Raw genomic sequence first — 27,688 nt, 5'->3', positions numbered from 1 at the left:
ACAGATAAAACTGTAACACGCCAGCTACACGAGTCATTCTCTTACCTCTTTCTCCATGAAGAACATGTCCATCTGCTGGCCAAAGGCCTCGGTCACTTTCTGCAGCAGCTCTTTGATCTTCAGCGGCCTCTGAAACAGGATGATTCTGGAAAAAGGACGGAGAAGGCCAGCCGGGTCAGAGGTGGGAGAAAGACGGTCATGTTGTGTCTGGCTGCAGCTGAGCTGACAGCCTGCTGGCTACTGGTTTGTAGCATTAGCTTGCACCTGATAAATCTCTAAGAACCCGTTTTCATTTACTTTACAGCAGCGGGAAACAGAAGATAAACGGACGGGGGGTCAGCAGGGTCGAGGAGAGGAGTGAGCCGAGCCACCGAGATGCTAAGAGGGCATTAATCAGTGCAGTGAAAACAGAAAGTGCAGACATACTCTCCACTTGCATGTCTGTGCTTATCTACTGTATGCTTACGTGTATTCCCGTCCGAGACCGACCTTATCAGCAAAAGTCTTGTTGTGAGTGTGTATATGAGACGCATGTGTGTTTGTAAAACTTTACATGCATGAGTGTGCTTCCCAATCAGTGTGTGCATCGGCCACTGTTTCAACACCATTGGGCCTCTCCGCTAAGCCAGCACAAAGGCAGATGGGAAACTTCCTGAGAGGAAAGGGGGGGAAAATCTGGAGCGGCAGCAAAAGCAGCAGGATGTGTGTCTTTCCCTCGTCTTTTAAAGAGTGACAGAGTGAAAGATACAGAGACATGGAGATATTTACAGACGTCTGTGAGAGAAAATAAAGGGGGAGGCAGCCTGAGAAAATAAAGCAGAGAGAGAAGCAGAGAGACTCCTGTCCTGTCCTCCCCCCAACACCACCATCTACCCCCACCTCACTCTCTGCTTCTGAAGAATCTGCAGCGCTACTATCTCTTTATAGTATCCTGATAAAAGGGACTTGTTTTTATCCCATCACTTCCTCATCAGAGGCCAAAGCTTTGCCTATCTTAATGACCGCTCATTGGTTCCCTCATTTGGATGGATTCTGGGAAAAGGGGGGAGGCTGCAGATCAGAGGCAAGCGGCGGCACAGCTAAACACTCCTCGTCTCTGTTTAGATTTGGTGATGATGTGTGCGATAAAGAGCTGGAGGGATGTGGGGACGGGGGTTTGGGGGGCTTGTACAAGGATGCGGCTCCAAAAGATATGGCTTTTCTTCCTCTGCATGCGGACACACTCAGTCGCAGAGGTTTGCAGAGTTGGAAGAATGCTTTCACACGTCCCAGCGCACTCTCTTTCCCTTTTGTCTCGTGGAGAAGAGAAAAAAAAAAAAAAAAAAAAAAAAAAATCACAATAATATAAACACTAAGAGGAAAAAAAAAGGTTTGGCTCTGTTCCCGCTCTCTCTCTCTGGCTGTAGACCTTGAGGTAGGGGGGAGAGCGAGTCGCTCTACAGCTCTTATTTCCTGCCCCAAACCTTCAGTGCTTGCCAATGAAAAGAGAGAGAGAGACCATCGGATCCGATTCCACTGTGGACGGACAACACGATCATCCTGACTCAGGGACTCCTGATACCTCGAGTTGGGTAGAGGACCCTCAAATATAATGCTATTCACCGCACAGCCTGGGATTAGATCTGTGCAGTCAGATCGTCTTGATAGTAGCTGCTCGAGTATGAAAGGAAGTTCAGATTATTTTCTTTCTTCTTCTAATCTAATAAGCCGGCTCGTAGGGTCTGTGCTGAAAGAGATTTTAGATCGAGATCGAAGAAATGCAGTTCAGTTTCCATTCACTGAATTTTTTATGAGGGTTATATTTTTTTTTAGGCTTTGCTTTCTTACTTAGCTGAGAGTATTTGCAGTTTAAGCCCCGTTTAGAGGCTTAAACTAAGGAAAAAAAGGTTTTGCTAACTCTAAACCAGGGGTATTCAACATGAGGCCCGAGGGCCACAATTGTTCCAAAAAGAGACTTCAATCCGTCCTTCTGGAATATAAGAACTTTTAACAGTTTTACACCTACTCTTATAATACAAATCTCCTACTGCAATTCATATTACACCACAATAATTAAGTAGCAATTAAATGAAAAAAAAATATTTACAGCTTTTATATTTTTTTTTTTCTACAGTGACTCCAGAGACAGTTTTATCACACATTTATCACTTTGTTTCATTGATCCCGCCCTCTTAAAATCAAAGTAGGATGTACATGAATTACAATGTAAAATGACTTTGACATCCCTACTTTAAATAATCAGTTCACTATCGCAAAACTGCTTTTTTATTTTATTTAAATAAAAAACCCACAGCTATTAGTCATAAACGCAACATTAGCTTTCATCGAGTCATGCTTTTAAGACCACCTGATGTGGAAAACCAAAACAGTGAGCTGAAAGATCCTGCAACGCTCTGCAGAGCTGGTGTTGACTGTAGCCTGTTAATAATTCTCAGAGGGTTTGTCTCTCTGAGTGACCCTTTTCACTGTCGCATACCTCGAGTTACCCGATCCCCTGTTAATATACAGAAATATTGATTAAAGCTGCGTTAAATAAATATTTAAGTTACACAGGTTTTAATGTGATTTCGATCCTTTTCTGTTCTGGAAAGAGGTCGACGAGGGTGTGAATCGACAAAGCGGATGAAAGAAAAAAATCATTAAATAAAAAAGAGATTTTCCTTTCAAGTCTATGAATGGCATCTTCTAAAGTGAGCTGTTGGCTGTCTTTTCTGAGAGAGCAGTGTGGAGTGAAGGGAGCTCGTGAGAAAGGGAAGACTGCGAGACGAGGCGGAGGGGGGGGCGCAGAAACACAGAGACAGGAACATGAAAAACTCGTCTCTTCCTCAGCAGTAGCCAATTAGGGCTGTGAAAAAGTGAAAAGGCCCAGTGTGAAGCAGTGCTCTGCTGGCCGAGCACGCCGCTTTCCTTCTCTTTCCCACTCCTCTGAGCCTGTGGCTTTCTTATCACAGTATCGCTGAACCGATGCCCGTTCCCCTCGTCTATATTCTGATGAATCGAGGCAATTATTGCAGTAGGTTCTGGTCAGTTTCCCTCCAGTGTTAACAGAACATATCGTGTTTGTCACTTCAGTTCAGTCTCTGCGGGCTCCTGAGTAAAGTTTTAGACCAGGGGTCCCCAATCCCAGTCCACGAGGGCCGGTGTCCCTGCAGGTTTTAGATGTCAACACACCTGAATCACATGATTAGTTCATTACCAGGCTTCTGGAGAACTTCAAGACAGTTGAGACGGTAATTTATCCATTTAAATCAGCTGTGATGGATCAAGAACACATCTAAAACCTGCAGGGACACCAGCCCTCGTGGACTGGGATTGGGGACCCCTGTTTTAGAGTGCCAGAGTCTGCCAGTGGAACCAGTGGACCTCCTCCAGAGCTGCGAGACCCAACTTAGCATCCGTGCGTGGCATGACAGAGCTGGGATCCCAGTGCGGACAAAATGAAGACCAACACCAAGTTAAGTGTCAGAAATTCTCTCTCTCTCTTTTTTAAACATCCCATTGGGTAAACAAACTATGAGGCAAAAAAAACAAAAAACTGCTTGCTAGACTGTCTCCAAACAGTTTGAGTAACCAGCTCTGCCTCTTGAGTAAGTGAAAAGCTGGCCGTGTGAGCGAGTACAAATGTCTCGTGACTGAAAAATGTGGAGGGAAAGCAGGAGAAAACGCGCAAGATGAAGCATTAATTTGGGGTGTGCCTAGAAGTCTGCGCATTGTACTCAAACGTTTGGCTCTCGCTGCATCTTTTTGATCTCCCTCTCTCTCTGACCCTCTTCTCTTTTTTCCCCCCTCTCCTCCCTCTTAAACAGCCCATCCGAGCCTGAAACATAAGGCCTCGGCTAAATGTCAAAGTAGAAATTTTCCCTCTCTTTATGCTCCTCTGGCATGTAACTGTGATTTCCTCTAGACACAAAGTCCCAGGCATGGCAAAGCATAACACACAAAAAAGATCCGAAGCACAGAGTAAAGGCTTGGACAGAAGAGCAGAAAAAACAATACAGAGGTTCAAACATACCGTTTTTCTCTCTCATGCTCCAGCTTGACTCTTAAATCCTGTTGAGAGGAAAAATAACAACAGAGGGGAGTTATGGAAGTGGAAAGTTAAAATGATTCATAGTTGTCTGTGGGATTTGGCCTGCCTAATAAATGAAAACGATAAGCTGGACCAGGAATTGAGGTGACAAAAAGCATTATGATGATACATGTTTTATATCCACGTTGCTGGATTTGCTGCGGATTTTGTTCTACAGCACAAAGACAACATTATCCTTCAACACTGACGATGGCCCGACAAATCTTTGTTTTCTATTCGTAGTCATTGCCAATGGGAGCAGGAATCTGGAGGAGCCTGCATGTCTGCATGAGGTAACGGTGTTACACTAACGCTGTCATCACATCGGTGCGGAAGAAAAAACGTAAGGGTTTACCCCAACAACTCGCAGAGGAAAGCAGCACCGTGACGGCCGGAAACCCTCTCTGCTCCTCGCTGTTTGTTTATGTCTCATCATAAACATTGCTGCTTTAAGAGGATTCGCCAATTATCATTCCACAGACACGCAAAGATACACGAGGAAACGACTTCAGAGAGGCACAAGGTGACTGAAGGGAACGATAAGCTGTCCAAAATGTGTTGGTTTAGTTTCTAAACTGCCATAAATGTACATAATACCGGAAACTATTGGAATGGAATACTCCAATACGGAATACTATCTCTATCTCTATATAGATATATATAGATAGAGAGATAGATAGATATATAAAAAGCCCACCAAGCATCAGGAAAGGATTTTGTCAATCTGACGGACGGTGTCTGTAAGACGCTTGAAAGACAATGCTGTGCACAAGTCTTGAGCCAAACCTCCTTTCTTTTTGTTCTGCTAGGAAAACGTGATTAGTCCAGCAATTTCATTATTCACATGTCAGCATATATGGAAATATATTATATGAGGCAAAAATAAGAGTTTATACATTTCTAATGGGCTTAAAAATCAATATTTGGTACGACCTCATTTATTCTTCAACACAGCCTGAACTCTCTTAGTCAAGTTTTGATATAATTTCTTGAAGTAGTTTTCAGGAATAGTTCTCCAGGCTTCTTGAAGGACATTTAAAGCTCTTGTTTGGATGTTTGCTGCCTCTCTCAATATCATCCCACAGTGCTTCAATAATGTTGACGTATAGGCTCTGGGGAGGCCAATCCATGACTCTTATTTGTTGTGTGTTTTTTCTATCCAGGTATGCTTTTAACTAAGAACAAAGAAGGGAGGGGCCAGAAGAAATCAGACTAGAAAAATAATAAAAACTGTGAAAAATTAACAGTGAAATTAACCCTTTAAGACCTACCATAGAACCAAGTCCGCCAGAGCTTATATTATATTTTTACCTGCTGTGGAGCCATTTTTGGGAGCATTTCAAGTTGCTATACATCAATACAACCATTATAGCCCAGATTTTAATAATATGTATTCATTAAGTGCATAGTAATTACATAAATTGCAAAAAAGTGCAATAAACTACAAAAAAAATTGAAAATCGTTTTTGCTTTTTTAACATATATTTCTAGTTAGAGAAATTTAAGAGGCTTATCCCTCAAAACTGTAAATACAAAAAAGTTGCACAAAATAGTTTCCCACCACAGGAAATTTATTTTGAGTGTCTTCATAGTTTTATTTTTGAAATACACCAATTTTTATACACTGCAGGAAAAACGAAAATAAATATTATACTGCAAATTTGCAAAAAAGCAGCATATGCATCAAAATAAACTATTTCCAGCAGTGCAATATGAGTCCTAAGCATCCCAAAAACGACACAGAAAGTCATAAAGTCAAAGATAACTTTTAAAAAGACGAGTATAGGCTCTGAGGGCCTGATAGTAAAAAAGACTACATTTCCGGGAAAATGACGTCACTTCCGGTTTCGGGCAGGTAATGGCGGAAATGCAAAAGTTCGCGCTGACGTCTATTCCAACGTAGGAAGTGTTATGAACAGCTGATCGGACCGGCACAGCGTGTTTCTGGAATATTATGTTTTTGTTCCTGCAAGCGCTTTTTATGCAGTTTTTGCAAAGCTTTATGTGGAAGGAAACCGTGACCTAGGACAAGCTGATGGCATAAGATGTAAGTACAACTCCTCCGGTTTCATATGCAAAAAAAATTTTTGCGCTAGCTTACGTGGTTGCAGTGCTACTGGGATTTAAAAATAGTTACGCAAAACAGAGCGTGCCCGCTCCGATCAGCTGTAAAGGGTTAATGGAATTAAAGAGTAAAAACAGAAAGTGACATGAAATAGAAATATTTCAATTAAGTGCACGTATATTAAACATGTACTAACATGTAAATATACTCAACTACATTACTAGTGATCCTGGCCATGCTCTACAGTGCTCAGGCCTCCCCGGGTCCCCCTCTAGGCACTTCCCTGGCTGTTGAGAATCAGATGCTTTCCAGATAACACTGCACAGAGTATCAAAATCTAGAAGCTACTTTTAGCTGCTCACTTATTCACAGGGGTTCACCACAGCAGGCAGCTTTGCATGTTTGATTTGACAGTTTTTATGCTTGATGCCCTTTCTGATGCAACTGCAAAGGGATCTGACATTACTCTTCTGCCTTCATATGTTCCATCAGTTCTGAGAAGACTATTTATTATAAGGACAGGCTGCACACCATGCAGAGATCATGTTGTTTCTGCAAAAATATCATTTTTTTATGTCTGCCAAACTGCATCATCTTTGACATTTTTCATAGATTCAACTAAAGAAATGTGAACAAATAATGTGTTTGTGTGGCAGGCTTTAAATAACAAAGCGCTTAAAGACACAATTTAAAATTAGTCCTTCGCTAAGATATCATCCCTCGACTTAGGCATCGTTTTTTTTATGCTTGAATGACTCATAGGTCAGCGTTTAATATCTGAACAAACAAACAACAAATCTCTGAAAAGTGTCATGCACTGGACTGAAAAGGAGTTGTGGTTTTTTTTTGGTTTTTTTTTAATAAGCAGCTGATATCCAAAGACTGGCTCCTTGGAAGCAAAATATGAAGAAATGAGGAGTGGCTCGAGACTTTTGCACCATGCTGTGGCGGTGAATATGCTGCTTTTTTGTTTCATCATCTCCAAAACTAGATCACAACCTTCAAACTCCAGTGAATAAAATAAAAAAAGGAAGCAGGGCTGAGGTATTGAGTAAAAACAGAGTGACAGATAAGGTTAAAGTAGTGTAACTAAGCAGGATGTGTGGCAGCTTTAAACCAAAGAAATACTGCAGCATTATACATCCTCTCAGCTCTTTAACTAAAATATGGCTAAGCAAACTGATTCCCATACTACACAGGCAACAGAGCAATCAAAATAAAAACAAAAAAATTGATATTTAGACACATTTTACAGCCAATTTTAAAAGTTCTTATAGATTCAAATCAGCACTTCAACAATTTTGAATGTATAAAAGGAGAAACAGCACATGTGGATGCGACGAGTACCTGTTTGTAGAGTAAGGTTCGGTTCTTGGGCTTGTGGCTGTTGTGCTGGGTGTAACAACGGCCCAAGGCTGCTAAGTCCTTCATGATGGAGTTAAGTGCCTCCTCGTCGTCTAAGGAAGAAAGAAGAAATGTGTCAGCTACACTCTGCGCTTAAATGTAGGAAGTACAGCAGAAATACCTTATCTGTTTCAAATGACCTCACTTTATTGGTGACTTTACTGGCCACACACGAGTGCTCTTTGACATTTAGCATGACCTTAGTTTTTAGTTTGTACCGGCTCAGAAGAGCCAGTGAGGCAACATCTGGCATGCCTCTTCCTGTTTTCATGTGTGAGTTTCCATTAATGGAGAAGAATCTAGTTTATGTTCGGTACATACCTAATAAGGGTAGAATTATCTCTCTATAAAACAAACAAACAAACAAAAATATTGCCTAATATTTCTCTGAGATATGTGTGACTCAAGTCTTTCGCTTTGATGATATGGGTAAACATAACAATGCAGGCCATTCTTTAATGCTATACTTAAGCATAGAAAAGCCACAAAAGATAAAGTTGTTTTAATAATGGAACACGTGTATGGGCTTCATGCACGCCTGTCAAAAAGGGCGACGTGGTCACCTGCAGCTTGTTTATTAAGCAGTCTAATACATATATATCAGTGGAGATATTTCAGGAGCATAATTCAGATAAAGGCTGCCTTTCTTCAGTTACAAATGTTATAAAAAAGCGACTGCGCGGTAAAAGAGAAAGTCGAAAACGTTTCAATATGAAATATTTTGGGACTAAAGTGCCACATCCGTTTGTGTCATTAAAATAACCTTTAAGGTATTAAAGCCAACAATTCTCAGTTTTCTACTCCTCACTTCACCTTTTTTGATGTGCTCACAAAAAAGGGCATCCGGTCATCTTTTACCATTAAAAGCCTTTAATGGAATCCGAGTTGGGTGATTACAGTATAAGAAAGAGGTCGCTGACCTCAGCTTCTTCCTGTCTCTCAGATATATCCAAGGTCTAGTCATGATAATAATTTTTAAAAAATGCACACGCAGGCACACACACACACCTGTGCTGGGTGTGTGCAGTGCAATACAAACAGCACCTGCAGGAAAAACCGCATTCTTTAATAGAATAGATGTCTATATGTGTGTGTAAAAGACCACAGGGAATGAAAGCTAGAGTCATAGTAACACACGGAGCAGATGGGGTCTGGGATGGCATTTGATCTTGCTCCTACTGTACGGCTCTTGTGGCCAGCTGTTCTCAGACAGTAGGCCAGTACACCAGGTTCACTCAGAGGTCAGGATGCACTCATGCATAAACATCAGTTTACACGTCACTGTCAGACTACCTTTCGTTTTTCCTCTCATACCGAGCGCTCTGTAACTCTTATTCAAATTGGTATACCTTACTGTACGGTAAATTTTCTCATGGTTCATATTACATGAGTACAAAGCAACAGCCATTAATACTAATGGCACCTTTAATGACATGCTATCTTTCCCAACATATACGGGCCTATTTATTTCTCCTATGGCTTGTAGTGTCAGTTATGAAGCGTGACAGACCAACTCTACTGACTAATGCTGGTTTTGTGGTGCTGCAGTTGTATCTATTTGCATAGGTAGTTGCTCACAGAGACTAACCAATAAAACCTACACAAACCCCAATGGCACGAAGCTCGCCTACTGACTCCTGGACAAGTGGGAGAGAACAGGGAAGATGTATCGACCAACCAGCCCTTTAAAATGAAACAAGGTAACAGTAGTGGGATATTATTAAAATGCAAACCAAGTAGACAAGATATTCAATCACAAACTGGGCTCATTGACGCTAAACACGCAGCTAGCTAATTTTAGCTAATGTTAGCCAGGAAAAGCTAATGGTGAAAACAGATGACACAGTCTGTATCAACCAAATATCAGAGTTAAGAATGTATTAAAAGTGTGTTTTATCTCATTTTTTTTTTATTTTCTCTCAACTTGACTATTTTCTTCCATCTCTTTACCCTAGCTCATAGGTGTCAAACTCTGGCCCGCGGGCCAAATGTAATTAGGCTGCGGGCCAAATTTGGCCCGCGGGCCATACCATACCAAATTACTATCAGAGCTGGCCTACTGGTATTATACAGCTAATATATATATTGTTTAGTATTAAGCTTTGCTTGCTCCATATTCAGTTTTTTAGCAAAATGTGTTTGAGTCCATAAGAAAAGATTCATTCTTATATCTGGAGGAATAAATATATTTCAATAAATATTAAAGTTAGTCCGCGAATTTGTTCCAGTTTTGAATTTTGGCCCACTGTGTATTTGAGTTTGACACCCCTGCCCTAGCTGGTCTGAAAAGATGGCTGCCGCTCCCGGAGCCTGGTTCTGCTAGAGGTTTCTTCCCGCTAAAAGAGAGGGGTTTTTTTATTCCCACTGTTGCTTGCTCACAGGACGTCAAGGGTCTTTACCTTATAATCTAAAGCGCCTTAAGACAGCTGTTGTTGTGATTAGGCGCTATGTAAACAAAACTGACCTGAATTTAAAGTATTCTTCATTTCAACCAGAGCTCATTTGCTCCAGCAGCTCTCTCATTATCCACTTATGTTTACCCCTAGTCCATCATCTGCCACTTAGTTGCATTAAGTTTCAGCGGACACTTCCAAATTAGCCACATGAGCGAAGTGTGAATGACATGTTTCTCTTCTTTGCTGTGTGGTCCAGTCCCTCCACTTAAAAAGAAACTAAATAATGTCAACTGATAAGAAAAATTCCACCTACAAAAAAAACTGCGCCCACAGAGCAAACAACAACAACAGTATAAGAAGTACTCTTGCATGGTCCAGACTGCACATTGGATCGCGTAGTGTCTGAAAGCACTAAAATGACTGCAAAGTCAGTATATCCAACAGGAAATCAGGCAAAAATATATATTCCTTTATGTTCTAACAACTTTATGAATACCTGTGTGGGTGAATTTATTTATTTATTTATTTTTTGAGAAAAGGACAGTAACTATGAGGCAGCTGAGTCATTTCTGGTAGTTTTCTCCCTTAAGGAGATTCTAGAGATAAGACAGATGAAATAACACCTATTTATGTAAATAACCTTGTAAAACAACACAATGTGTCCTGCCACCATCACACAAACGCATGCAAAGTGCTGTAAACTGCCCTGAGAAGACGATAGGAGACCCGGGTACTTATGACGTATGCTGTCAGCAGCGGTGGCTGACTAACCGTTCGACCAGGCATGTCCTCTCGGAACAGGAAGGAACTGAATCACTGTCTTAAGTTCTGAACGCGGAGCTGTGCTAACCATGTTGTTCCACATCAGGATATTCATGTATTTTTTGACTGACTCACAAGGGAAAAAACTCTGAATATGACAAAAAAATAAATTAAGCATGCAAAAATATTTATTTTTCCTTCTGTAGTGACAGGATTTTACATGAGAGCAAGGCTGCAGCTCGTGATAATGTTTTCCATTATCAATTAATTTGCTGAATAAGCTAATTTTTGCACAAAATCCCTCAAATCCAACAATATTCTGTTAAAATAGAGAAAATGAGTCACAATACATAAATAAATATGTAAACTGTTAAATATCCAAATACTAATCTCACAATCTAACTCTTGCAAATATTACCTCTGTCATTGTTTCTCATTTGCACTGCTTCTCTCTTGTGAAATCTGCTGTTTGAGTCCAGCCTCTACAGGCTTACAGCTCCAGACTACCCTGTGCACTTGCAGTCAAGGATACAAAACAAACAGAGGCCAGCATGTGTATGTGTATGTGTGTGTGTGTGTGTGTGTGCGCATATGTGTGTGTGTTTGTGCTCTCTGTAGCCTATGGATAATAGCGGAGAAACGAGTGTGAGAGGGTTCATTGGAACAGGGGTGGGGGCAGTGAGAGCATGTGAGAAATGTGTGGTGGTGCACAGAGCTGGCTCTGATGGCTGCCTGTAAGTGAAGTTATTACATCACTCCCAACTGATCCACGGCCACTGCCAGGCTGAGGCCAGCCAAGGCTAACCACCAGCACAGTGGAAAGCAACTGCCACATACACCAAACACACATCACCGCCAGAAGTAGCCTCAGTGACTGCTTCAGGAACCCCATGGCAACGTGTGACCCAGAATAGTTGCAAATGTTTTGAGAAGAGGAGGGGAGGGTTGATAAATTGGGCTACCTTCAGCTCCCCCCCCCATCTGCTCTCATTGTGTGTTGCGCAAAATGTGACACGCATAAGAAAAAGGGGGAATTCCAGGAAGCCGGGCAGAGCGAGCAACATTACACAATGTCGACCGGTTGCTGCCCATTGCATCATCGCCCAGCATCTTTCGTCTCGTCACGGGCTAACTCTGGGAACTGCGAAAGTGGCAGTGGACGAAATAAAGCAAGAACTTTGCTTCAGGATGGGTGACAATAAAAAGGAGACGTCTTCTCGTAACTGCTGCTCGAGCTGAGTGTTTTATGAAAGCAGAGCAGAAGCTGGGAGATGAAGGTAGAGCGAGACAACTCCCCCAAACCCTAAAGTTGCTTACAAAATAGAACAAGCTACGAGAGGATACGACTTCTGCAAGCCAAAAGTATTTAAGGACCAGCGAGGCAGAGCGTCTGTGTGCGTGTGTGTGAGAGTGAGAGATGCAGGCTGCCTGAATGAAGACATTGAGGGGATTTCCTGGTGCCGAGAGACGCATCATGCCAAAGGCGTCCGGCAGGATTAGCGGCTGGAGCCAAACGTGTCCTCACTCTGCAGCACTACGGTTCGAGCTCTGACGCACAACAAGCACACAAGCACATGCACACACACACAAGTCAGCCATAACAAGCAAGGCGGGCTTCCCAGCTCTCACCTCGCTGTTTATCGAAACCGTGGCAGATATAATTGGACACCTAATGGATGTAATGTTTAAACCTCAGAAGTTAATCTTTCACCAAGAATAATGACCCTGATGTAATGTAGGTGGGTGTGCAACAGTGGTTGTGCAATTAATGTTTGTACAAGGTCTGTGCTAAAGGCTTTTCACTGGACAATGTTTGCAAATATGCCCATTCAGTATCTGCAGGCCGTGGCATTCCTCTCTCAGCCTGCGTCAGCTTGGCTTAGCCGTGTCACCACTACTGTTACAGATCTGGAAAGATCTGTTAAGCAATTATTTGAGGAGAGCTATTAATAGCAGTCTAATGTGTGTTGAATATGGGGAGTAGTTTTTAGCATTATGTACATTTTGCAAAATTCAGAATTTCAGAGTTCTTTTTTTTTCAAAGCTCACAATCAGCTAGGAAATTTGCTGCAGCTCTATTTACTGAACTCTCGACAGAGCTGAAAGACTTCATACGAAGCCACACTAAAATAAGAGACGCACACCGTCTAAAAGAGCAGGAAAAAATCTACAGGAGAATTCCATAACGCCAGAGGGTAGAGGTTGCATCGCACAATTCCTGCTCCCGTTTCCAAAACTTAAATCATCTTTATAACACCTGGATCAGGAAACGCTTCCAGCCATTCGCGTTGTTGCACTGATGCATGGACACGCCAAGCCCAATGCCAAGAACAACCACATGCAGCAACATTTATGTCAGGTGGAAAACCTTACGTAACACACTGACGTGACTGTGGGGCTGATTTCTTCTTTTGTCCAGAAAGCATTACATACATTTACAGAACAGGCCTAGTATGTCATACAATTCATGTAGCTCCATCAAGGCTGGGTGTTTACCTTGTGAGTTTCTGTGCTGTCCAGATCCATTTTGGAGACCGTCATCTGTGGAAAAAAAAACATCATCATTTTGGATCACAGTGAAAGCAGGTCCAAAATAAAACAATTGACAGCATATGCTGGCTGCTGATACTTTGAGTTCAGAGAATCTACTGTTGAGAAACAACAACATGCAGTGCTGTGAAAAGCATTCATCCCCATCCACATTTTTTGCATATTTGTCACACTTATGTGTAAATGCAAATTTAAAAAAAATAAATTTTTAAATGATGATTTCATTTTTTGGGGGGAAAAAACCCTATAACCCCAAAAGAACCCGTGTGACAAAAGTGAAGTAAGCTAAAAGATCTTGAGCTAAAGAACCAGCTGAGTAACAACGTCATGGACATCTGTCAGTCTGTTAAGTGTTACAAAGCCATTTCTAAGGCTTTGGGATTCCAGTGAACCACGGTGAGAGCCATTATCCACAAATGAAGAAAACTTGGCACAGTGGTGAGTGGCCAACCTACCAAATTACTCCCCAGAGCAGATCAATGACTCATCCAGGTTGTCATAAAACAATTCAGAACAACATCTAAGGAACTGAAAGCCTCGCATCAGTTAAGGTCAAAGTTCAGGATTCAACAACAAGAAAGACAATGGGCAAAAATGGCCTCCATGGGAGAGTTCAAAGGAAAAAAACACTGCTGACCAAAGAACATCAAGCCAACAGTCAAACATAATGATGGTAGTGCGATGGTCTGTGGCTGCTTTGCTGCGTCAGGACCTGGACGACTTGTCGTAATTGATGGAACCATGAATTCGTCTCTCTACCAGAAAATCCTGAACGAGACTGTCGGGCGATCAGTTTGTGTTCTAAAGCTCAAGTTGGGTTATGCAGAAGGACAATGATCCAAAAAACACCAGCAAGTCCACCTCTGAATGACGCAAAAAAAAACAATAAAAAAAAAAACAAAAAACCAGCATAAAGGTTTTGGAGTGGCCTAGTCAAAGTCCAGACTCAAATTTGATTGCAATGCTTTTGCTGAACCTTAATTTCTCCCCCATAATGATAGCATTTGAAAACCTCCTGTAATGTGTTTTGAGACCTCAATGTGTGTCAAAAAGGATGTGGTGTGACAACCACCAGATCAGGGTTTTTTTCCAAGGGTAGCCCTAGTAAGCTGCATACGCAGAGATCACCCTCACTAACTTCTAATGCACATCCAAGCATTTTGTTCTGGAAGCAGGAACCCAAGAATAGTGGGCCAAAGTTCCTCCTCTATGATGTAAAACACTTCATTCCAGTTATCGCAAACACTTTATTGCAGTTCTTGCTGCCAAGGGTGGCACAAACACTCCTCAGGTTGTGGGGACAATTACTTTTTCCACACAGGGTCAGATAGGTTTGGATGACTTATTTCCCTTAGTAAATAAAATGGTCATTTCATTTCTTCATTAACTGCATGTTGTATTTATTCATGTCTAATATTATTTACATGAAATTTACTTTGTCTGAAACATGCGATTGTGACAAATATGCAAAATAACTAAAAAAAAATCAGGAAGGGTGCGGATACTTTTTTACAGCACTGCGTCCACAGCTAGCAATTTTTTTTTTTGCATAATTTAGGCATGCATGAGTGCATTCAGAGACATTCTTATACAGTTTATTTTGCAGGAGATAAATAAACACAGTACACTGGAAACATGCACACTGTTGTTAAAGGTTTTAAGGCGTTATTTTTCTCTTCTACAACCTTCAAGTTGCCAAAATCAAGACTTCATATCTGAGGAAAGGTTTAAAAATGAGGAACAACAGAAAAAAAAAAAAACAATGCAAAATCTGAAAATAACTGTCTTTTCTTTCCCTCTTTTTTTTTTTTTTTTTAAACACTGTGCTTTTACATGTGTTGTTTTTCTCTGCACTGTTCCTGCCAGAGGAAGAGCGAGAGGTGTGTATATTCCCAGTAAGCAAGCATGTTTCTGTACGTACACAGTGCAGCCTAAAGCAACTCGCTTTCAAACGCTACTCACCCATGTTTACTGTCATCATCAGGAAGTGGCCCTGTTGAACTAGAGCACGGAGCTCAACTTCTCTCTGCTGCTGAAGACTTCACCCTGAGAGTGAGGCAAAAAAAACAACAAGGTTTCAACATCCAAGAACTGTGCCATTTTCTTTCAGCGAGGCGAGCATTATTTCTGAGAGTGCACAAAAACAAAGACAAAACAGGACGCAGGTGGTAGTATCAACACAGCGCGTTATTTTTCCACAACGGTGTGACTGCTTGTGTTTTTTATTTGTTCTTTTTTTTTTTTTTTTTTTAATTTAAACTAGTCTCCAGAGATTGACATATCCTCTACTCTGAAAAATAGCATGAAAGCCATTAGTCATAGTCCCGTGAATGCCCCCGGTGTGTGTTTACTGCCACCACAAAAACCGCAAGACGGCATCAGTGAAGGCGGGCGTGGGGGTTTGCCCGAACACCTGCCGCAAGTAAAGACCATGAGAATTTCCAAAACAAAGTAGCGGAGAATCTGTACTCGCATCCGTATTTTGTGTTGCAGTCAGCACAGTGAGTGAAAATGCATGCTTATGGTAGATCTCAAGCCAAATACATCCATCTCACAGTATTCGTGCATCACCACTTCATGCTTACGGCCACTGAAGCGTTCCCCTTAAACAGGCCAACGTGCACATATTTCTCACGCAAAGACTGCAGGAAGCATTTGTTTGTTCTTTGAATGCAGTCTATGCAACAACAAAAAAAAAAAAAAGAGGAACAAGAACTAGTGCCTCAGCTGCTCCAAACGGTGTTGTGGTATTTGAATATTTGCAGTGGTTGGGACTTCAGTGTGTTCCCCATTACAGCATCAATCACAGAGCCATAGAAGGTATTGTGCACACTTCAGAAATCCAAAAAAAGGTCAAGACCTTTTTAAACCTATGTTTACATCCATTTAAAGACAGCTTGAAGCAGCTTGAAGAAAAGCAATTGAGCTCAAACGTAACGCGATATTATTTTTAGTAAATGCTAAAATACACTTCTAGCTATGAGTGATTGCTAGCTACATGGGAAATTCAATCTTAATTGAAGCTCAGATTGCTAATGTTAGCCACATATTACCTAGCAGCTCTGGGTATTTAGATGAAGCAAAACTACATTTTAGTTACACAAGTTCTTCTTGCAGTAGAGGGTTAAAAGGTTCTTTTGGCTGAGCAATCAGAGGCCTAGCTGCTAATGGCTGCTCGTTGCTACACACAGACAACACAAAAATCACAGCTACTGTTGTCAGTGGCTACAGTCTGACACTAGCAGAGTCACCGGTGACACACTTGATGTCAGTTTTGGCTAAAATCCCTGAGTAATGCTGCTCTAATTCCTTGCCGTAAACTCCGCAATCGCATGGTTAACTGGACGGTCCAGCTCAAAGTCAGAACACCACAGTGAAGAGAAGAGCTAATACGGAAAACAAAATAGCAAACGCAAGCCACAAAAGGAAATTAAAACACAAAAGAAATCCAGTTTGTGTGTTTTCACCTACGCCAAAGTCTGTGTTACCCCACTGAGCCCAGATAAATGCTCCGGCGTGCCTGCAGAGACACAAACACTTTCTCTTTGTGTCAGCCAGAAAACTTTTCATAAAAGCAATAAAAAGCGGCCACTGGAGCAATTTACAGCCTGAGGGGTAGAGTCACAGAGTGCCAACAGAGTTTGAACAAGGGAACAGACAGGGTACTGCTGTCAGTGCACTGGCATCACACGAGCTAAAAAGCTGGAAAGCTGAAACTTAAAGGAAATGTGGAAGAGCAAGGGTGCTCTAAATGTGTCGTGATACCAGCGTTAAATTTGGCTGAATTCACCGGATAATACGATTGCAAAGAACTAATATATTCAGTGTAGAGCTGGGCGATAGAACGATAACGATATGTATCGCGATATAACTTTTACTCGATAGAGAAATTAAGCTATCGCGATAGACCTCGCCGCTCTTGTCCTCTTACAAAAAAAAAAAAAAAAAAAAAAAAAAAAAAAAAAGGTCAGCCAATCCAAATTAAGTAGCACAGAGCCGAACCAATCACAGCCGCAGCGTCACGTCGCGTGACTTGTTACTTACAGCACAAGTGCCAAGCCGCACGTGTGTTTGTTTGGGAAGCAGCCAGCGGGTAATGGAGCCAGCGCGTAATGGAGGAAATGAGTGTGCCGACTAGAAAAATCAACCGAGCGTGACCGAAGAGAAAACAGATGATGGTTCCAATGCCGGAGAGATTGTCGAACGGAAGAGCCATAGAAGTTCCGTAGTGTGACGGTATTTCGGCTATTTCTGACAAAAAACAGAGTAGCGTGCACTGTAAATTGTGCCGAAAGCAAGTCTGGAAATACAATAAACTGGTGCATGCGTCACACTGTGCGCCACGTTATTGTTTCAGTGAAATGAATTTCTACAATACTGTTACTGTTAATTCTACTCTCTGCAGTGTTTAAATGCTTACATATACACACAGTTACTGTCCCTCCACACATACGACTCTGTTCTGCTTCTATGCCCCAGCTTTGTTTACTTTTTCCCACCGAGGCTTCTAGACTTCTGATTGGCCAACATTTCTGCACGGTTAGGAATCTAGCGCCACCTGCTGCTTTGGCATGTTCATAGCAGCGTTTTCCTTCATTTCTGCCTTTATGTGTGAACGGGATTATTTTTTAAAACGGAAACGGAAAATCTCCGTTTTCAAAAATACCCGTGTATGTGTGGACGTAGCCTCAGTCTCTGACTGGAAGCGCTAATTCGTCATTCGGCTTTTGTCAGACTAATGTAACTGTTAAAACTGTTTGAAAAGCTAAACTATACAACAAGGAGAGATTGAGAATTTCCTTTTAGTTCTCAGTTTATTTGATATTGACAAAAGTTAGTCAGTTTTGTCTGTTCTTCTGTAAAACAAACTAAGATTTATTTTTAGAATTAATACTTTGTTTCTAAGTGGAATTGACAATTTAGTAGTTTGTTTCATTTGTTCTATTTTGAAACTTAAACGCTTTAGCGGCTGCCTTTTGTGTAGTTTGCAATATTTGCCTTTATTTATCTGAAAAAGTCTCATGTTCCTTAAGTACATCTACCCTGTTGAACTTATTATGTGAAATAAATATTTAAATAAAAACAAGCTGCTGATTATTTCACATTTTACTTGTGAGCAACGGCACATTTAAATCTTACAAATATAGTTATTTGGCTTATATCGTGATAGATATCGTTATCGCCTGAAATGAAAAAAACATCGTGATATGAAAAAATCTCATATCGCCCAGCTCTAATTCAGTGTGTTCGGTACATCTGGTGTAAAGACCAGGACGTTATTAGGAAAGGGAATACGAGCAAAGCTCCGCCTGTACGGTGCCGTTGACCACACATGAAAGAGACGATGAGCCACGAGACAGGTGGTCTCCTAACACCACGTCGCCCAGTCTGTTGATGCCACACACAAATGCACGCACGCACACAGGAACAGAACAGCCTCTGTTTTATGCCAGCAAGTCACCAGATGGGCCATCTGCTTCCCTCCTCTGCCCAGCATGATGCCAGGCTAGTGGTACCCACTGATCGCAAGCCCAGTTCTCCACACACTTCTTGGCAGGCGGGTAATGTGACAGCCCCGCTTGTTGAAGATCAAATGCTAATCGCCGCTCGCTCTTGTTGCTCAGCAGCCACGTGTCTTACGAGAAGGGACTGTCAAGTCTGTGCGCTAGATGGTCTATGAGGAAAAGCATGCATTGAGCCTGCAAATGCTCCAGAAGTGTCTGAAACACTGTGACGCACTCCACCGTCAAGATATGGAGGGAAAAGTCAGCAGTCAGGCAGGCTAATGTTTCACTGTTAGATACCTCTCCTTTGTCACTACATAAGAGAATGGCGCTTTATAGAGAAATAACAAAGGAGAGCTAAACTCTTCAACCGCACGCCTGTACACTAACCTTCTACAGGTCTATACATCACTCTCCAACTAAGTAACTAAGTGGGCCACATCTCTGAGGGAAACACCCTCCTAATTTAGACTAGAGAAAGTGGGAGGTCTGTCCTCCAGCTGCCTGATAGCCAAAGCAGCATGATCTCATATGTGACATCACTCTTGACATGGAGTCCCAGAGAAATCACCATTTCAGAGGTCAACCTCTAGATATATTTTTTTCTTATTTGACGGGGTTGGGTGCTGGGTTTCCCCTCTCCAACAATCACAGAACAAGAAATTGATCCACAGACATCAGAAGAGGAAGTGATCAGTGATGAGATAAAGGAATGTTGTGGCAGTATACCTGTGGAAGATATGCAAAGCACCAGGCTATTCTGGTCCCTTTTATTCTTCCTGTAATATTTCTCATCATACGGTCATCTCAGTTCAGATTGAAGAATGGAAACAGGGAGAAAGAGACATCCAACGATAACACACACCGTTAAACCCAAATACCTCCACAGTTTCCGTTTTTTTTCCTTCAGTTCCAACAACGCTTGATATGAAACACGTGAAACCGCCTATGTTGTGCAAGTAATCAAAGTGACACCAGCTAATCCAGGCAAGATGTTACAGGCAGTGATGAATTACACATTCAAGTTTCAGGAGTCTGCTAAATGATTTCCAAATCATGTGGGAGTTATTGGAAGCCAACAGATCTGCAACAGTGGACAAAATACATCCAAGGTCCTGTTACAGTGTAGCAACAGTACTACCTGTTATAACAAAAGCAAAGGTCGTAATGGAGGTCGCTGTATCCAAAATAAGGTTAAAACAAACATCTTTTACTGTTAATGAAACCGCACAATGCATCGCAAGCCTGACATCATAATACCCGGTGGACTGTCTGAATTGCAACTCCCGCAGGAAGTGCAGGGTGATTAAGCGAGACGTGGCTATTTAGGTGACTTACGCTTTTTAAAAAAGGTCAGCAGCAGGGGTGTCCTGTCTGCTAAACGCTTGCCAAGATTGTGTTGTGGCCACCCCGCATGAGTCAGAGGGTTATGCTTGCTGATTCTGGGAAGTAAGACAATACCTTATGTCCTATTGCTCAATAAGCCCACTGAGGGATTTCTATGCAGGGACACAGTTGAGGACCTCTGGGTGGTGGAAGACACGTGTGGGTGGGAGAATGTCATTCTGTGTGGGGCCTAAGCGCTTTATCATAACCTTGGTTCCCCTTTCTTTGTCTCAGGAGAGTTATTGCTGAGAAGAGATCTAAGCCCTTTAGTGGAACAACAGGCTTAATGATTGTGTCCTACAGCACATGAAGAGGATTTTTCCTGTCCTCCAGCACTAAATCTACGGTGTATTTCAAATAAAGGAAATTTCCCGTTGGATGTGAAGCCATTATTTATACGTCAAATTAGAGCTGGGCGATAGAACGATAAGTATCGCGATATAACTTTTACTCGATAGCTTAATTTCTCTATCGCGATAGACCTCGCCGCTCTTGTCCTCTTAAAAAAAAAAAAAAAAAAAAAAGGTCAGCCAATCCAAATTAAGTAGCGCAGAGCCGAACCAATCACAGCCGCAGCGTCACGTCGCGTGACTTGTTACTTACAGCACAAGTGCCAAGCCGCACGTGTGTTTGTTTGGGAAGCAGCCAGCGGGTAATGGAGCCAGCGCGTAATGGAGGAAATGAGTGTGCCGACTAGAAAAATCAACCGAGCGTGACCGAAGAGAAAACAGATGATGGTTCCAATGCCGGAGAGATTGTCGAACGGAAGAGCCATAGAAGTTCCGTAGTGTGAAGGTATTTCGGCTATTTCAAGTCTGACAAAAAACAGAGTAGCGTGCACTGTAAATTGTGCCAAAAGCAAGTCTGGAAATACAATAAACTGGTGCATGCGTCACACTGTGTGCCACGTTATTGTTTCGGTGAAATGAATTTCTACAATACTGTTACTGTTAATTCTACTCTCTGCAGTGTTTAAATGCTTACATATACACACAGTTACTGTCCGTCCACACATACGACTCTGTTCTGCTTCTATGCCCCAGCTTTGTTTACTTTTTCCCACCGAGGCGTCTAGACTTCTGATTGGCCAACATTTCTGCACGGTTAGGAATCTAGCGCCACCTGCTGCTTTGGCATGTTCATAGCAGCGTTTTCCTTCATTTCTGCCTTTATGTGTGGACGGGATTATTTTTTAAAACGGAAACGGAAAATCTCCGTTTTCAAAAATACTCGTGTACGTGTGGACGTAGCCTCAGTCTCTGACTGGAAGCGCTAATTCGTCATTCGGCTTTTGTCAGACTAATGTAACTGTTAAAACTGTTTGAAAAGCTCAGCTATACAACAAGGAGAGATTGAGAATTTCCTTTTAGTTCTCAGTTTATTTGATATTGACAAAAGTTAGTCAGTTTTGTCTGTTCTTCTGTAAAACAAACTAAGATTTATTTTTAGAATTAATATTTTGTTTCTAAGCGGAATTGACAATTTAGTCTGTTTCGTTTGTTCTATTTTGAAACTTAAACGCTTTAGCGGCTGCCTTTTGTGTAGTTTGCAATATTTGCCTTTATTTATCTGAAAAAGTCTCATGTTCCTTAAGTACATCTACCCTGTTGAACTTATTATGGGAAATAAATATTTAAATAAAAACAAGCTGCTGATTATTTCACATTTTACTTGTGAGCAACGGCACATTTAAATCTTACAAATATAGTTATTTGGCTTATATCGTGATAGATATAGTTATCGCCTGAAATGAAAAAAACATATCGTGATATGAAAAAATCTCATATCGCCCAGCTCTACGTCAAATGCATGTTCAGTTAGAGACGCTGCACTAGAAGGTCAATGACTAAACTTATCTCTTTGCACAAATGAGTGCGATAGAAGGTTTATTAAGAGGGAAAATGTAGGGGGAAATCACCAAGTATGAACCTTACCAGTTGCTCATTTTGGGTCAAAAAGTTGTTTTTTTTAATAAATCTTGGTCATACCATATGACTATAAAACGAAGGATTATTATGGTGTGAAACCAAATGATCGGTGGCTAACTTAAGCCTAACTTAAGTGCTTAGCCAAGGAGCTTGTAGTCTCACATTCAGACCCACTGCTTCATATTGCACACGATTTTAAGCAACTAAGATGGAGACTGAAACGTTTACATCGACACTATAAAAAAGGACGTCCAAAACAAGCAGATTTTATGCAGCACAACCATTTAAAAGTTTCATTTAAGCTGCAAAACCCAACAGCTTTCCCTTCATCCTACATAGGAATGCACTGATTGCGAAATTCTAGGCAAACACCGAAGCTTAAAAATAGAAATCTGGCCAACAGCCAACGTTGATATCGTCATCTTTGTTTATTCTACTTCAGTTATGCAATGGCTCACTTTGTTCCAGAAGAACCAATAGATTTTCATTGTATGAATGAATATCACTGTTCTAAAGTCATGCAGCCCTTTATCACACCATCTTGGAACATTCAACTTGGGGAAAACTGATGTAACGCAACAGGTAACAGATGATGTGCATGGTTAAAATGATCGGTTAACCACCGAAAGCTAGCATACCATTTTCAGCATGCAAGGTCAACATTATATCAATTTCCTGAAGTCAAATTTCTTAACACTGTCAGTTTCCAATGGTATAAAAGAGACATTACCAGCAAACGTCAGGCTTTATAAATCTGGAACCAATCAAGGTTTAGCATGTTTGCCGGGTCGAACGCTGGCTTGAAAGTTTAAACTTTCATTTCATCACTTCTGTTTGCGGCAATCTGAGAAGACGGTACAAATGTTGGGAGAAAGGCGTGTAACCAGAACCTAAAGAGGTGTATGAACTGGAGCTCAGTGTTTTATCTTCACTCAGTCCAGTGCTACCAATCAGATTCCAGCGTAAGATGATCTTCCTCATTGATAGTGATGGCTCTGTTAGCTAGGAGATAAGTAGATCTGCCCTCCATTATCATCAACCGCACAGCAGTGGCTAAAAATAGCCAAAAGAAAGAGTGGTTTCTCCTGCCATCCACAATGCATCCACTCCCTGGATCACCAGACCCCTACTCACCACCCGAGAGAAATCTGTACGATCTGTAAAGTAAGCTGTATTTTCCGTTACGAGGTGGCATGCTGTTACAAGCACATTGATTCATTGTGTTTCTCCACCCACAGGCAGTCATGCAGAGACAGCTCGTGGACTTAAACCCATTTCACGAGACAGAATGTCAAACAGCTGTGGTTCAGGAAGACTAAAGGAAGCGTTTCGGCTTTGCCAGCAAGCTGTTTATCCATGAAGAGCGTCTCGTTTCTGGGCATTTGATGCTCACAGAGGCTAAATAAGTGCGACAGTGAAGAATCCAAAAGCAAAGTGATAATTAAGTTCCAAGAGTCTCCCGAGTCATTTTTATTTAAAGTCTCTGCAACAAACTGCAAACTGGCCTCACTTCTGTTTATAGGGATAAACCATTATACATGGAAAAGAATGACACCTGCCTTGTGTAGCATTTTATATAACTGTGTACACACAAGCCTCAACATGTATGACTTAGTATGTAGACTTTCTGCTCTCTGGCCGCCTGTCCTTGCAGCTTCGGGCTCTGCTGCTGCTGACGGCATCGTCCTTACGGTCAAAAAAGCCGTGCAGACAAAGCTCAATCAGGACAACTTCCTCTTGGTTTCTGGAGCAGCGGGGGCCGGACCTTACTGCACTTTCACAGATAAAGTAAGCTGACCCAGACTAAGTCCTTCCACTTTGTCCATATATCTGCTTGTCGTAGGCTCACTTTACATTCGATCAGAGTCGTATTTTTGCCCCCCCCCCGCGCAACTACATCGTGACAGAACATGTCCTAACATGTTGCAACTGTGTCCGAGATGAATGAAAAGAGGCTTAAATTTATCTATGCAAACTAGCAGCACGTAATGGTAATGCTACTCTTAGCAATGTGTGGCAAAGGAAGCACTACACACCTGTATTTGTCCAGCGTCAATCTGTGTTCTTTAAACATGACGTGTTAACACGAGCTGTGCAACAACTGTTATCTTGAAGTCGATTTACAGATTTTTCATGGATGTCTGGGTTTGGCTGGGTAAAGACAGAAAATAGTCTCAAAACCACTAAAGCATTTTTAGTCAATCTTTCCACTGAGGCTGTATATTTTTCCTTAAGCATGATCTCTTTGTATATTTGAATATATGCTGCTTTGGTTTGGATCTGCTTCCGAGTTCCTGCTGTGGAAATATGTTACTGCCACTATCAGGCTTTGCCGTAGAGTTGGCGAAATCCATGTGGCTTTTATTTCACTTTGCAAATACAGTACATAGAAATCAGGCCAATGCCCTTTTTTAGTCACACCAGACGACACAGTCTTTGTTTCATTCAACCTCAGACTGATTCATCAAAGCCTGAAACGCTTTTATGAGTCTTTTACTTTTGAATGATGTCTTTCACCAATCTACTAGAAAGACCTGGCAGAGCATGGTGACTTGCACTTCACAGCACCAACATGACCAACAAGTTCACTTAAACTTCTTTAGAAAGAGTCACAGTGTTGGTATTTAAACATTTTTATTATGAGCCTTAAATAAAAACTGCAGTGCTCCTGAAAACTTTCTCTCTGCTCTGCGCATCAAAGCCAGGATTTTGGCTTTCAAGTGAATCTGACAGACATGGACTCAGCTCAGATTTTATGGGGAGTCTATTAAAGAATGATGGAAATCAAAAGGACAAAACTATAGCCGAAGCTCAATTCCACATTTTTAAACTGCACCTTTCCATTAACTGAACTGAAAAAGGTTTTCTTTGTCTTCTCTTTTGGTCCATCAGTCTTCACACAGTATCCATGTCTTAGACTACAACCTTCGTCAAACTCTGACTTCATACATTCAAAGTTTAAATGTATATTATAAAAGCTGCCAAACCAAAGGTTGGTTTTTGTAGTCAAACCAGATTTTTGAGAAACACATCTGAAACTGATCTGTTTACATCTGGTGTTTATAGATTTAAACAGTGCTGCACAAAATACCCCTTATTTCTTTATATTTTGCTTTGAAGGCTTTCTTGTAATTTTTAAGTGGTCTTGAGCAACAGTTCTCCAGGCTTTCTGGAGGCCTTTTTAAAGTTTTTCTTTCGACATTGGTGCTTTTTCACAGATTTTCAGTCCAGTCCTTGTACTTGAAGATTTTTTTTTGTTTGTTACATCACTTAACGCTGACCTATGAATCACTCTGTATACATGCAGTATAACAGATAACTGAAAAACATTTTAAAATGGTATCTTCTGTTACTTTGTTACTACCAGCACACTGGAAAAACATAATTTGTTCCCCTTTCTTTAGCTGAATTCACAATAAAATGCCAAAGATAACACAGTGTGACAGGCGTAAAATAGTATTTTGGCACCAAGAAAATGATTCCAAATGAGTCATTTGCTGAAAACTTGGCATAATTCAGGATGTTGTGCAGTTTGTTCTTAAACATTTTTGACAAAACTGGACAACAAGAGGACAAAACAAGAAGCGGCAGAAGTAAAAACAATCTACAGCAGATGAACATGACCGGGAAGTCACGTCTTTAACAAATCCATCAAAGAACCTGACGCGTGACCTCAGAGATGCATCTGGACCTTGAGCAGATCCATCTACGGTTTGCTGAAGCCTCATCAGAAATGGCCTCAGTGGAAGACTGGCTGTCAAGAAACCATTCTTAAGGAAGGTAAACGGAGAGGAGAGGCTATGTTACACAAGAAATGGACTGAAAAATCAGTGGCAACAGGTCTGATGGAGTGATGAATCCAAATTTGAAAGCTCTGGTTCAAACTGTCAATATGTAGAGAGGGGGCCAGGACACAGGTACAACAGTGACTATTTACAGTACTTTTTTGCATGTTTGCGCATTTTAATAGATTGCTGCCCCGCCGCACTTTCATTGCAAAATATCAAGAAATTAGGGGTAGCTCAAGATTTTTGCACAGTACTGTACATACAGTATAAAAGAGTTGTATAGAAATAGGAACAAATAATGGAGTTATTGTCTATTAACTTTGCAGCACTGCACTTCACAAAATAGATTGCGATTCACTATGAAGACAGTTTGACTTTGCACTGTCTGCTCAGCTGTGACGCTACTCTGCAACATGTGCTGCAGGACTCACTGCAGAGTAGGGCTGTGCGATATGACCAAAATATCATATCCCGATAGAAGACATCTACTGTCCCGATAACGATATAAATCACAAAAATTTAACATTTTCTGTAAATTCTGTGAACCTCTGGCAGCTCGACTTGTGTGAAGTGTTTCCAGCTGGGCGTCGTGTACCTGGAGTCAAGTGTTTTAACCGATGCATGAAACGATACATTTTAGACATAAGTTGTAACGGCCGCCGTTTCTTTGTGAGTATTTATTACAAGGCGTGCTGCGGGGAAAAGCCTGTTCTAACGTTTGAGTCTAAGGTTTATTTTTTAGCACCTGACGGCTCTTTTTTGCTTTTCATCCATAAATAATCTACATACTCTTTCACGTGATTCAGTTTATTTTGAAAAGTCTCAACAGGATCTTGAGCTTTATTGTGAAAGGTTTATGTGGAAAATAAACAAGCGGACACGTGATGGTTTTACCGTCGTTGTTGCTACGCATAAAAACAGGCGCTTGTCCGTCCTTAGTGTGGTTATATTAAATATAAGAGAAAGAGATAACTTTAAGAAATGAATATAGCCACTACAGTGACCATCAAAACGATGAAAAAATGTTGCTGTAAACAGTTTATTTTGCGACACAACGAAACAAACTGATCCGATATGTATCGTTATATCGAACAGCCCTACTGTAGAGTATTACTGACACAGGATTCTGAGCAGCTCTGCTGGATAAACTATGTGATTGTCACGACAAGCATCAGTTTCTGCATTATGGTCTGCAAAGGGAAAAGTTGTCTTGTTAGAAACACCTAAGAAAATACCAATAAATCCCTGACAGGCCATTTTGCTCTAGTAGGTTCCCGCCACACTCGGTGCCACTGGGACAACATTGCCTCGATAGCACATGCATGAACACTCGGTGAAAACAACAGCAGCCATATTATCACAGCTGGTAATCAAGCAATATTAAAAAATATATTAAAAAAAACAAGGATTCAAGAGAAACCAATCCTCCCATCTCTCTGTACTCTGTCATCTCTCTCACAGTAATCTTTGAAAGGCCAGCTTTTCCTCAGTGGGCATCTGGAAAGCAGTGAAGCTCCCGTGAATTTAGCATATGATAGCACGGGTTTATGGTCATCGTGGAGCGGACAGCGTGGGGTAAAGGAGGCCGTGATGCTGAACTAATGACCGGCAAAGCCTCCCGTGTGACACTAAGAGGTGACACCATGATGTTAAAAGGAGTGAACATAACTTTCTCATAAGTAAACTGCAGGGGGGGGGGGGGGGTCTTAATATTAATACAATCTGCATGAGCAAACTCTGTTGCACATGACATACTCCCATGCAGTTCTCAAAGGTTTTTCAGATTAAATGGGACGCTGTGAAACTCTGCTTAACAGACTTTCAACCTGTTTTTTT

General features: G+C 41.4%; 1 protein-coding gene across 2 annotated transcripts in view; it reads right to left on the bottom strand.

The window, feature by feature from the left end:
• Positions 1-27,688, bottom strand: part of map3k22 (mitogen-activated protein kinase kinase kinase 22) — a 42,706-nt gene that overhangs the window by 13,533 nt on the left and 1,485 nt on the right. For both annotated transcript variants that reach the window (XM_004546753.6, XM_024803693.2), the window contains exons 2-6: positions 15,209-15,292; positions 13,193-13,237; positions 7,482-7,591; positions 4,013-4,050; positions 46-145 (exon numbers count right to left, since the gene is read on the bottom strand). In XM_004546753.6, coding sequence (XP_004546810.1) covers positions 46-145; positions 4,013-4,050; positions 7,482-7,591; positions 13,193-13,237; positions 15,209-15,227 — 312 coding nt within the window. In that variant the 5' untranslated portion in view covers positions 15,228-15,292. The remainder of the gene's footprint in view (positions 1-45; positions 146-4,012; positions 4,051-7,481; positions 7,592-13,192; positions 13,238-15,208; positions 15,293-27,688) is intronic.

This window comes from Maylandia zebra, linkage group LG9 (genome assembly GCF_041146795.1).
Source record: "Maylandia zebra isolate NMK-2024a linkage group LG9, Mzebra_GT3a, whole genome shotgun sequence".
In the NCBI taxonomy this organism is placed as follows: Eukaryota; Metazoa; Chordata; class Actinopteri; order Cichliformes; family Cichlidae; genus Maylandia; species Maylandia zebra.
The sequence above is the reverse complement of the archived record's forward strand: the minus strand, read 5'-3'. Positions and strand labels throughout refer to the sequence as shown.